Genomic DNA, 13,066 nt, shown 5'->3' on the forward strand with positions numbered 1-13,066 from the left:
TGGCCAAAAGATTTCTTCTAGAGATTTACGCAACTGATAGAATCTTCTATATCCCAGGGTAAAGGTATTTTTTTTCTAGACACTAATAGATTGATATGATTGAAAATGTTTGTTTGGTACAGAGATATTCCGCGTATGTCTCCAGCCAATATGCCTCCCCTTTCCATTATCCTTTTTCCCATCAGCAAAATTGAAATTTGAGGCCAACATAAGTCTGACACCCCCAGTCTGTGCGATTTGTTGGTAAGATCATCATGATCAAGGCTTGCTGGATCTTCATTTACGGAAAAAGTCTTTCATCTTTGATATCTTTGCTTTGTCTGCAATCAATGCAAATTGAGCAGTGGCAGCTCTGGCATGACTCTTCCCTTCCTCTGAATAGGTGAACAGCGGCTCCTTGCAGTGCTGGCAGAAACTCTCCATCTGCACTTTATGTTTATCCCATAGAGGAAGTTCAGACAATCCTGCTTGGCCACCTCCTTTTCTGGTGCACATAGTCTTCATTTGAGTCTTCTTTTCTTTCTTATAGTAGCGGAGTATGTTTCCCTATGGCCCGTTGGAGTGCTGCTTTCCCGCAAAAAAGAGTAAAATGGTGAGGTTTTCGCAGCTTTAGCCGCGGCCTCAGGCGCTTCTGGCGTTCTTACTGCTCGTCGGTAACCTTCAAGGTTCTCCTCGCGTCGGAGATCTTTGGGGTTCTTTTCAACGTTCGTACTCACTTCGAGTGATGTTTAAGAGGAGGAAATAAAGTTGCTGAGCACAATTGCCTATTTCGTCGGGTGTTGATCGAGTGAGAAGTAACAATGTCTGCTTATTACTTTGAGTACTTGGTGAAATATGAGATGGTGGTGTGACAAAGTTTCAGGTATGTACGTTTTTATTTGGAGAAATCTTTTAAGTTAAAGGAATAGAACCTAATTTGACAAGTATTTATACTAGAATAGCGTGTGCACACATTAATCAGGGGAGTAGGAGTTACTCACTTTTATCTGGTTAAAGTGCGTAGAGGGGTCGACACCTTCCACCTTCCTGATCTTTGCTTATGACTTAGCACGGGAACCTAGTCACGCATTCTGTAAAATTGCTTTTCCATTTGAAAAAAATCAGGACTCACGTCCGATTCGAATCCTCTCCGGAACATTAATCACGAAAGATCGGTCGCACCTACCACTGATAAAATAAAATGATTTCTACAATTTGACTAATGGGTTGAGGTTAACAAGCACAAAGTTCATTTAAGCATCCCATTTCTTAAAAGCAATATCGTTACTAATGATCAGACTTTAACCACAAATCAAAGGATAATAAAAATTAAACGGTCACAGGAATAACTAAGTCACATCTTGCGTGTTTTTGATAATAATTCCTCTCGAGCAGCAAACAAAATTAGACCCTATTTTCCAAACCCGAGAAGTCCGTTTTGGTATGTTAAATCCTTATTCAAGAAGCCCTACGCGATCCTCCTCCGTGGGATGTCGAGATGTGATATTTGGTGTTCGTTTCTTCTTCTTATTTGCTTTATGAACCCCCTTAAACTTCTCCGTAGCTTCCCTTGCCTTTCGACGATCTTCCGAAGACGTCAAGATCTGCTTCTCACAGAGCCTGCATCTTTCCTCGAAGTAAACCTCGTATCCATGCCTCCGAATGAAATGCGTGTTTATGTTTCTGGATAATGTTGGTTTCACACAGTAAGTCTTGTGGTTAATGCACCGTTCCTCGAAGTCGTAGACAAACACCACTCTGCGATGCATGTCGTCAGTTGGCTCGATGATGTATTGGTCAGGATAAAATGTTCTGGGGTCGTTTTTATCCACCTTAGGGTGATACGGAGCTGTCACGGAGTATGGCGGGAGCTTGTTCATTTCCGACTCGTACATGACCACCAGATAGCTGGGAAGGTTTTTGCTATCCTCCAGGGCAGTCTTAGTTGCTTCATCTATTGTTGGCTCATCTACTTTGCTTGCTGCTGAGCCCATGATATGTGATGGTGGTTCAACTTAATAACCAGTTATCCCACGAACTCCAAAAGTCGATTGCGATTTGTGCTGACCTGGACTAATCGTTAGTGTTAGGGATGACCGAAGGCACGCATTGGGTAATTTTGGTCTTGCCTAGAAAAGCGGCTTCTGTTGAATTCTCTGAAGGTACAAAAACAGAGCTGAATTCGAGAACAGCGAATTCACAACCAAGCTTGAAAGTTAAATCTTGTTTTTTTCAGTGTGGGCAACAGACAAGGCCACTTTTTCGCTTTAACGTTTAACATTGTGCGAAACGTATGCCAATATTTGGCGTTGCTTAGCGTAGGTTAGGTAAAGCTCAAAATCTGCTACCGTTGTGCGCCGTTTAGTAACCGGCGACTTTAGTGAAGATATACTAAAATCAAATTGAAAAAGGCTAGTTCGTCTTAAAATCTAGGTCTAGACGTCAAATTGCTCTGTGCGTGATGGTCTTACTACCTCTATTTTCTGCCCAATTAAGAATAATGACATTTAACAAGCAATTATATTTTCTAGAAGTTAAGGTGGGTCGTTATTAGGAAATGGTGTAAAAGTATAGACATACTACAGTTTAGCTTTTCTAAATTGTACGCCGCCAAATCCGCCAAATCCGCCGAAACTTCCGAAACGCACCGCTGTTTATTTACAATCTTGGCGTGTTTTAGATTTTACTACAACTTTCACTAAGAGGCCACGAGGACCCGGTAGTGGTTATGTTTCAGAATAATCTAGACCAAATGACGGTTACTAGGGGCTTATTTTCGGCCGTTGATTCTAGGATATCAGCAGCTGAAAATCATGACTTGCCGTTTCTGACCCACGATGCCACGATCAGAACGGTGTCATATTGGCGAATTTCATGGGAAGCGGTCAACTGTTGCCAACATCAAGACAGGAAGAGTCACTGCATATTAGTCTTTCGGGGTCCTTTTGGCCATATCAATTTCTTATGGGAAATGGTACTTTGTCAACCTTCAATCATTCTATCTAACTAATATGAAAGCTCATCTTTGATAGTTCTTACAATCAAATGGTCTTCCTCCAGTTTTGAATCAAGAACTCTTGCACGAACTTTCTTGAAGACCGCCGCCTTCACTAATTGCAAGTATCGTTAATCAGACCACCAAAAATCGGGAAGTTTGAACTGAACTCTCTGCGCAAGGCCCAAGGCGTCCACCAAAGTTCCCATGTCCAAATTGTTCCGCGTATCATCAACGAATGCCACGATACTGTTTCTCCCTCCGATCAACGATCGCCCTAAACTTATCCGTAGCCTCTCCAGCTTGCATCCTCGCCTCCTCCCCAACAAGCATCAGCTCCCCGCAACCCAAGCACCTCTCTTTCGCCGTATTAACCACAAACCCACTTGACGGCTCAACAAAAGGCTTATCTTGAGGAGTTTTCGTGCAAAAGTAGGTGAACCACAATTGATATCCTTTCCCTGGTCCTAATCCTTCAAACCGTACATGAATTCGGCGGTGCGCACCGCCGTCGAGGTTGATAGTTGATTCTGTCAGAGGGTTTCGCGGGGTGCTTGGGATTTCGTAGTCTGTGAATTTTGGAGGGGCATCTTGGGACACATCGTACGTGGGGGGTTTGTCTGAGTTCTGCGGGCTGTCAGCGGTTGTTATCTGGTACAGTTTGCTTAGAGTAGTGAAGACGAACACCTGACATAATCTCTTGTTAATATCTGAACTCCGCGGGGGGGTGTTTTACGTGTACTGTGTCGAGACGGATCGATGTCGTCTTCGCTCGTAGACTTTGATACGTTAAAACTTTAAGAAAGATGACAAGTGTTGGAAAAGATTTGAGCACTGCGAGATGAATAAGGAAAGTTGGAAGCTGTTCTCCCTCAATTATATTACTCACAACTGGTTTGCAGTGAGTAAGTATTTGCATGTATTCACTGGATTACTATTGTTCAGTTTCGGCAGAGATAAGCAGGGGATCGGTCACCTACCCATCTACAATCCTATTTCCGAGTCGACTTGCTGTCATATTAAATATTGAGGTCCACCATGTCCACACAGTGTGCTACCGTGAATAACGACCCAATTATACTAATCCTTTTATAATCTCAAGGGACCTCTCTATCCTGTTTCACGGATGTATTTTAAATTCCTTAGCTGCATCGATTTGTGAAACCTCTTTTCTCTAAAGGAAAGTTATTTTCTCATGTTCTCGGTAAACACACCCTCCGTACACTGATTTTCTTCTTCCTGGAACAACATCATAAAAGTATGCACCCACCATACTTCCACCAAAAACTCTCCAACATGTGAATTCCCCCCAAAGAAGATGTGTCAAGACCTACACAACTTTTCTACCCCAGCATTTTACATTATCCAGATGTAATAGCACGCACAGGCTTCTCTCCACTAAAAATTTCTTTGAACTGGACTATAGCAGCCTCGGCCTGTTTGAGAGATTCGTCGTTGATAAATACCGGATGGCCGCATCCTTTTTCGTTACACTTTTCTTCAGCTGCGACGACTTCATTGATGAATGGTTTGTTGACATGAGAATGAGAGTAATCGCAAACACAGGTCCAAGTGATATATAGCTTTTCTGCTACGAGCTCGAGAACGACTGTGGACTTGTGACTGCCTTTGCTTTGGGTTATCTCTTTACGCGTGTCTGTGTTGGACATTTTAGAGAGAATGTGGAGTGTTTCTTGATGGTTTTATGTGACAAGCTCTTTGGTTTGAGTTTGTATTTATTTTATTGTATTGAAAAAGCGAGAATGATGGCGTGTGGTATCAATATTGTGGGCGGAGACTTAAGCGATGAAGAAAGAGAAAGGACAGAGAAGGAATGTTGAGAAGCTATATAGTCTTCCAAATGTTGTTACTCACATAGGCGGATGGGATGTATTGGCTTTGGTTAGGGAGTGGAGTGATATGGTAAAACATAACCTGATTTGATGATTATTCTCCAGATCCACCCCATGAAATCCCCTCCAGTAGCATCAGTACCAGTAATGCTGTCACAGCAATTAGATCATTAGTAACAGGTCAGAATCCAACATTTAAACCAGCGTGATTGTGACTCCATCGAACGTGGTAGCGCCAGAAGTAGACTTCTATTCAAACTCACCTTCAGCAATAATTAGCATTAAATCAACTGAAGGTCGCCAAGACAAGTCGCAACAATAACTATAATATTTCACGCGCTGACTACGTCTACTCTATCATTAACATAAAAGACATCCCCATAGAAGCAACCCTACGGACATACCACCCACAATATCCGAATGCTTGATCGATACTACCAAGCGACTGCGAGATTAAAACTTGAGATGTTCAAATCAGCTCAACTCACACAAGCATCGAGAGCATCGAGATTATCAAACTTCAACTGGACTCAGAAATGAGTAGCTCCTGACTAGCTGAAACAATTCAAGTGAGTTGCGAACACACAAGTCACCACTGCCACATATGTAACTAGGGAATAACATCGTCACTCAACACAATCATAGTTAAAGTTCATTAGATTTATCGGAACTCAACTTATATCCAATACCCTCCATACTAGGCCCGGTGCCATAAAATCGCCCACTCCCCAATATACCCATTAAACTAACATACAATCACTAATATCTTCCACCAGAGACTCCCGAACATAGAAAACTTCTCAGGCTCCGTGTGTATCACGACCTGCACAACCCATCGACTCCAAATTCATCTATCGGTAATTGCACCCGCGGACTGCTTCCCATAATACTCCGCCCTCGACTCCGAAACAGCCTCCTTAGCCTTTTTGCGGGAATCTTCAGTCCTAAAAGCTAGACTTTCGCACCCTTCACATCTTTCTCCCGCGACAACGATTTCATCGATTCTTCTCCTGTTGACTTGATGTGTGTCATTGCAAACACCAGGCTCCCGACAATTCCAGGTGATAAATACTTTGCTACCCTTGATAAATAGTGTGATTTCGGATTTGTGTCCATCGAAGTCTTGGGGGACTGATTTAGTGGAATACTGCTGTGACATCTTCAGACCGCCGGTTGAATGGTTCTGGAGTTGCTGCTTTGGCGAGGGAGGTTGGTATGATTTTAAGTTTAACTTTAGTTCTAAGGTTTTCCTTTCGCCTTTCGGTTTTGTCTGTCTTCAGACGAGTATAGTTTCGGTACAGTGGTAGGTATAATATAAGAAGAGGTAAGAGAAGAACGTAGCGGGAATATTGCGCGGTTATATAGTTCTTGAAACACTCTGATTCATGAAGATAAATTGTATGAATGGTTTCAACAATAAATTTATTCATGTTAGATCGAGACTCACAAAGCTACCAAGTCACAGCATAAGTTCTTCATGGGACACAGACATGAAATGGAACGCTCCTATGAATAAGTAATGACTGGAATTTAGACCCAACCGCTGCTTCTCACTAATAGCAACAGCGCACGACCACCAATATTAGTAACGAAGCTACGACAAGTTGGCAAGTAACAGTTTCACGATGCGACTTTTCCCACCAAAATAATCAAAGGTTCTATTCCAGTGTCGGAAGTGGAGCAGCTCTATTCGCGTTCAGCTTCATTAGAATAATGAAAAGGCGAAAGGGCGAATGCAGTTATTGAAATGTTCGTATGACACTGGGAACTGAGAGTTGACCTATGAATGTACCGCATTGTGCTTGAATTTGACGATAACAAGCACCTCATCGCCGGCGTATCAATTACATTATTCAACTCAACCAACTCATCCAAACTCAAGTAATAACGAGGCTGTTTAATTTAGATCCATTCATACTCAACTATCTCATGAATCCCTAACAACCTGAGCAACATGAAAAGTCGTGAAAACACTCAGTCACTCACCACCACAACCCCTGTAACCATCTCTCTCTTCACCTGCCCACTCCTGATATTCACCTCCACCCCACACCACCCTCAAACCAGAATAAGTACTAGCTAGCAAATTCTCACACACATACGCACCATATCCAGGGTGAACCATGACATAAAAATTAGTTCCGAGTCACGCAACGTAGCGGCGAGAAGTACACTTTCGTGATTTGGAGCTGTGAAGGACAACATGGTATAGCCTCTCACACATGTAGGAGTTCGAGCCATAGCTTACCGGCAGGCTGGGCAAAACACACCAAAAAACCACCATTTTGCCCTCCTTTAAAAGTTATATTATTCGACGAATCTAAGCTATCTTCTTTTAAAACTTATAATAGTATTAGAACCTTAGTATAAGTTAAATATATTAGAACCTAAGTATAATAGATTATAAGGCGTAAAAGTTCTAGACCTCTAAAGTAGGTAGAATTCGCGAAAACGGAGGCTTCTATACAAATCGCTTAAAATTTGTATAGAATCCTCGGTTTTCGCGAATTCTACCTACTTTAGACGTATAGAGCTCTCGGAACTTAGCTTATAAATAAAACCCCTTAAAGTATATAATATTAGGCCTAAAGTTCTATAATAATACTTAATAGTATTAATCCTAGTCTAGGGGTCGTCGTTCTATGTACTTTTAGAAACGATATAAAATCGTGGTTTTTTGGTGGGTTTTGCTCAGCCTGCCGGTAAGCTGTGGCCCCAACTCTTAGAAAAGGGTTATCTAACCAGAGGAAGTGCATGTCGGTCAGACTCACGGAACCTTGCGAAACAAGGGTCTCAAACTTCGAATTAGTGGTTCATGTGTTTGAATAAAGAATGCAAGGGAAGGAATGGAGCTTTGCGTGTTAGTTGAGTGGAAATAGCGCAATGATATTGGGTAACGTGATTTGTTTCATTGAAAGTGTGAGATGACTTGTGAGAAGAGCTAAGCAATGAAATATCTCGAAGTGGAAGCCAAAAATATAAACAAGCCAGAGGGCAGCACACGTCAAGCAACAAATTGTCTTTTGCTAGGTTCCTGGTCTCGTTGTATACACGCATTCTTTTCATTCGAGATAGGGATCAAGGTGACGAGGAAAGAAGGTAGATGCGGCACAATCATCACACAGATAAGCAGAAGCACATGAGTATTTGATCATGATCATATGTATTCATGATATATACAAGCACTACACTGCTTTCCCGCACGTAGGCGCAAAGCACCAAACCGACCCTCGGGTCAGCAAACTTGTTGAAAGCGACAACACCAGTCCCAAACTCACAAACCCCGATAACGCCATGCTAATATGCGACGACAGCAATATATACAAAACCCCATTTGCCTCACACCCTCTGATAAGATCCTCCGATAAGAAACCCGGAAGGATTCCATCCCCCCAAGTAAGCGCATCTCGGTCCCCGAACCACCTCGGGAGATCCCCCACAAAACGGCGGAAAATAAAATTCCAGCACGCAAATATATATCCCATCCCTTCCACCAGCAAAGTTAAATCCGTTCCGTACGGACTCGTCGGAATACTTCGATTGCGCTTCAGCTCCTCGCTCCTATATCGTCATAACCTGAATATGCACACCCAGTCGATTTGACAGCGGCAGAGATGATGCGTGGGGACTGATCTCGCCTATTTATGCAGCACTCGGCGACTTTTTGGATCGAGTTTATGTCGCCGATGGAAACACTTCGTGATATCGCCGAAAGCTTTATGCGATTCGAGATTGATGATGGAGGCTGCGACGCTGCTGTCAGAGCTGTAACAATCGGACCTCCGAACACCCTCAGGTGAGTCAGCTGACCAATCCTGCATGTCTTCGGTGTATTTTCACATGGGCGTATTTCACATCGGGGCTTTCAGATGTTCATCCACCAGTCAGCCTCGTCGTCTGCACGCTCGACTTGTTGCCAGTTCGGGTGCGACATTGAATCCATCCAGGGCCGAACAGGGTCTAGCACAGCGGCTGCTGCCACTTCATCCTTGACTTGTGCCTCGTCTGTAACCTTTCCGCAGCTGCATGCCACGGTGCAGTAGCAGATAGGTTCGCTGTATCCGGAGTCGGAAAACATTAATGCTTCGGGACGCAGAAGCGAGTCGAATTGCGAGAAACTTGGCATTGCTTGTGTGCTGCTTGTTGCTGGGGCATGAAATGCTGAATCGAGGAAGTCGAGATCGTCTCTGAAATCTGGGGTCTCCTGGGTAAGTCGTGATTCTGATGGTGATGTAGTTGATGGTAGAACCGGACTAGTCATGTCATGATCGAAGCCTTGGGTTTCTCGATATGAGCGGAAGACTCGATCTTGACAGTCTTGAATGATGGATACCAAATTGCCGATCAAAGCTGCTTCCAAAGGTTGAGTCTCGTGACGAACGACAGATTCGATGTTGGAGCGTACTAGGCGAGGTAGTTCGCGACGGATGTAGTCTTCGTAATTTGAAAGCTCCCTGGAATCTGGAGAAGATGGTCCTTCTGTATGGACGGCTTCGAAATACGGTGAAGGAATCTCGTGATTGGGAAATAGGATTTTGTAGATGTCTCTCCACCGATCTTCCTCACTCTGGTTGGGGTGTGCCTTCTTTCGACTTCTGAGCTGCCTCTCGATTTCTGCTGTGATGCCCTCTGGAGCGGTGCCAACTTTTACTTCGCAAATATCCTCAGAAGCTACTGTGATGTGAGTGTCCAACTGTTGTTGGTTCTTAAATGTCGCCCAGCACCTTTTGCAATGTGGCGGGGTTTGATGGCACCTGTATATATGCTCCTTTACACGGGCAATCGTTTGCCAGTTTGAAAGAGCACATACTCGGTGGGTGTAGATGTTGTAAGTTGAATTATCATGCTTGCGAAATGGGCAAGCAAATTTGATGAGATCCTCACTACCTCTTTTTGATTTGGGCTGCTGACGGGCCCTGACGTCTCTAGCATCGTCGCCGTCAGAGTTTTCACTTTCTCCTCTCTGACGCTTTCTTTGAACGCGTCCCGTTGAGGCGTTCGCGCGAGATGCAGAGGTGCTGTCATTAGAGGAGTTGGATGACCCGCGTGAGTCTCCATTACGCTGCTTGAACCCGGCATCCCATTCTTGGTTGAAGATAGCCCAGAATTCATCCATGACAGAGTCCACCAAATCTTCACGTACTGCTCCAAGAATCGACATCGTAACGTCCTGGCTGTCAGGCTGTTCGGACCCAAAATAATCTCCCGTAGACTCGTCTGAAGCCTCGGATTCGCATTCAGGCGAAAGCGTGTATTCGCCGAAATTGAATACCATTTCGTTGTCGTCCTCCGTCGTTTCGTCAAGAGCCAGAGACGCAATTTCAGCTGTAGGCGGAGTAGCGGTTGCAAGAGATTTTGGCGACGTCTCTACATCGCTATTTTCGTCGTCCTCCTCATCCGAATCTTCAAAGATACTCTCAACGATAGTGATAATTGAACTACCTGGGCTGACCGTGGACGATTCTTCGATTTGATCACTGAATCTGACGCTTTTAGCTGGTGGGGTCTTTGAGGGATGTAATTTTGAGTGCGAGCCCAGCCACGCTTTGGTTCGCTCCTCTGTGTTCATAGATAGATGAGCCGGTAGAGAGGTTTGTCGTGAAATTCCATGTCTCACCAGATTCAATGCCTCTTTAGACGCAATATTGGCTTCCCTCGCCAATGCAGCGCAAGAGATCGACTTCCTCAATAAGGTCTCGGACAAGCTGGGCTTCTTCAAAATTGGCCTCACAGGCATTTTTGAGTCAGCAATCACCTGGCTTGACTGAAGAGAATCAGACATCGACTCTGACTTCGGCTGAAGTGGTCCATAGAGCCATGTGGTATCTCTTTCTTTTTGCCAGTTGATCGCTAGCGGTTCCGTCTCAGGTAACTGGTGCCTTTCCTTCATCCACATTCTCCATGATGCATTGGCCAATCGTTCGCTATTCTTGTAGACCTGTCTGGTTGATTTTAGGTATTTCCATGTTGACCAAATATCTTCTTCACACCAGTCATGTGACAGGTAATCTACATGTTTTGACGGCGGTGCAATAATCGCTGTGTCGTCTTCGGCGCGCTCAATTTTTTCTATCTGATCCGGTTGAGCCGATTTAGGGTCGATGACACCCTTGGGCGCAAGCATATGTTTCCGGAAACTTGTCGGGCTCTCATATTGAGGAAGAAAGTCGCTATGCTCGTCAAAATAACCTTCACTTCCGTGGTGCGATATTGAAGTATGTGTTGAGACCGAGTCGGCCGAACTGAACACTCCGAAGCTGATGCTACTGTCAGCCTCGCTACGTACCGAGGCATCCACGTCGCTGTCGTACAGATCTTCGTTCGAGTGTCGATTGAACAGATTGATCGGTGAATGAGTCACATCCTCCATCGTCCTGGGAGCTGTGGCAGCTTTGTATGATATGATGTCTTCCCACTCAAAGTACTCGTCCTGGGGAATATCTTCGTCCATCTTGAAGACGCGATTTATGGCGTTTATTAGATCGAAATGAGGTCACGTGGAGCCAGTACCGAGTAAGCGTCTGTAGAGGTGTAGAGTTGGTATTGGTCCTAAGCAATCTTTGTAGAGGCCCTCCATACGCACGAACGAGCTCCGTGATTAACTTGTTGAAGCTGAGAGGGGAATGTTGGTGTTGTTGTAGGTGGCCAAGTTCTGCGCTGGTTGAGGAATTTGTTGGGGATAAATGTTCTGCGCCGTCCGGGTCCGTTCATCTACTCGCACCCGCGCATAACTTTGGCGACACAAATCCCCGAACCGATCCACACAGGAGATGAGGTGAGCTGCTTGGTCCGGAGCAAGCGAGATGCAACCCCTGACTTGACCTGTCAATGGAAGGAATTGGACTTTCTAGACCTTTCTAGTGCACTTGGAGCAATTCGTTCACGATGTTTGCTCTGGTGATGTTTCGTAACGGCCGTTAAGTTGGTTTCAAGAACGTGTGGGCCGAGTTGTCCGAGTGCCTTCGTGCGACGGAATGTCGGATTCAGCAAACCAGCTAAGAAAAGACTGCCGGATGACAATACTGTACAGCTGTTGACCAAGTATATAATCCGCATCTGCACGGAACAAGGTTGAAGCACACACGACAGAGGCAGACCAGTCAGCTTACTGGCACAGCGTTCTGCAGCCGCAGTATGGAATACCAAAGAAGAGGAATGATAAGACAAACGGGAGGACTGCCAGCTTTGGGACGAGTGCATTCAAGACTCGCACGCACAGCTGGGGAAATGCCATCATATAGAGTGATGATGAGATGCTCTAACTGCAACAAAGTTCTTCGCCGGCGTCCCCAACATCCTTAGTTAGGCTTCATTCTTAGGGACCCAGCCGAACTTCCTGGCTCGCCGTCGGTATGTTTTGTGGAACAGATGTCTGACTGCAGAACCGAGAAAGGCTTGGTGAGAGGATCAAAAAACCATGGGAGATCGGCGCCGCTGAGCACCGGTCGGGCAGGTAGTTTGATCCTACACTACGCCACTCCGCTATCCAAAAAACGAGCTGCAAGTGTAACGACTGAGATAAGAACGCAGATATATGATGCAACGCAACTTGGAAAACAAAGGAAACCCGACACATCCACTTGGTGTGTTGTTGGAGCTACCCATAGTATGTGGTGATGTTCTTGATGTTCTGAAGATGGGGAAGATGCGGAGAAAACGGTTTGAATGTCTCTGATGCCTTGATGTCCAGGCATCAACGACCAAAGATCGTGTTTCCCCAACATCATGTGATCAACCTTGCCGAGATCCGAAGACTGTGCATCATCTCATGTTCACATCAGTGTCAAATCTAAGTAGATGTCGGTATTCAAACCGCACTATCCTGAAGATCTTTTCCAATTGATCTCATGAACTTTCGCACCATCCATCAGATGCTTCAAATCAAGCCTGTCAACACTCTAGCTCACCGAAGCTGTCAAAACCTCGCATCGAAGGGTTGCACTATCTCTACACTAACCAGCCGCAGGTAGAAGTCTCGATTCTAGTGCTCACACTACTCGTATTGATATCGCGAACTGCAAACCTTCGGAGCCGCTGACATCACTTTGAAGTTTCACAAGCAGAGACACAATCCAAGGTTACACTCAGCGAGGAATGCGATTCAGATCAATTTCCTTTGGAACGTCTTTTTATTCCAACAAAGGTCTTTCGAAGCAGCCCTTTGATTGTCACAATGAAAGCCCCAACCTAGTGAGTATAGTAACAAAGGTAAGTTATACTCCTTAAAGCACGCATCGAC

At 44.8% G+C, this 13,066-nt stretch overlaps 3 protein-coding genes across 3 annotated transcripts; all 3 read right to left on the bottom strand.

Annotated features, from left to right (window-relative positions):
* Positions 1–1,433: 1,433 nt before the first annotated feature.
* On the bottom strand, positions 1,434–1,973 carry GLAREA_02262 (uncharacterized protein; the record flags this gene model as incomplete). The annotated part of the gene is made up of 1 exon (XM_008089478.1): positions 1,434–1,973. One exon carries the CDS (start codon positions 1,971–1,973, stop codon positions 1,434–1,436), a length of 540 nt encoding a protein of 179 aa, XP_008087669.1.
* A 1,232-nt stretch (positions 1,974–3,205) lies between these two features.
* Positions 3,206–4,644, bottom strand: GLAREA_02263 (uncharacterized protein; the record flags this gene model as incomplete). Its single annotated transcript, XM_008089479.1, has 2 exons — positions 3,206–3,601; positions 4,360–4,644. 2 exons carry the CDS (start codon positions 4,642–4,644, stop codon positions 3,206–3,208), a joined length of 681 nt encoding a protein of 226 aa, XP_008087670.1.
* Positions 4,645–8,692: 4,048 nt separating this feature from the next.
* GLAREA_02264 (uncharacterized protein) lies at positions 8,693–11,278 on the bottom strand (the record flags this gene model as incomplete). The annotated part of the gene is made up of 1 exon (XM_008089480.1): positions 8,693–11,278. The coding sequence occupies one exon, from the start codon at positions 11,276–11,278 to the stop codon at positions 8,693–8,695; it is 2,586 nt and encodes an 861-aa protein (XP_008087671.1).
* Between the last annotated feature and the right edge of the window lie 1,788 nt (positions 11,279–13,066).

This window comes from Glarea lozoyensis, assembly GCF_000409485.1.
Source record: "Glarea lozoyensis ATCC 20868 chromosome Unknown GLAREA7, whole genome shotgun sequence".
NCBI classification, from domain to species: Eukaryota; Fungi; Ascomycota; class Leotiomycetes; order Helotiales; family Helotiaceae; genus Glarea; species Glarea lozoyensis.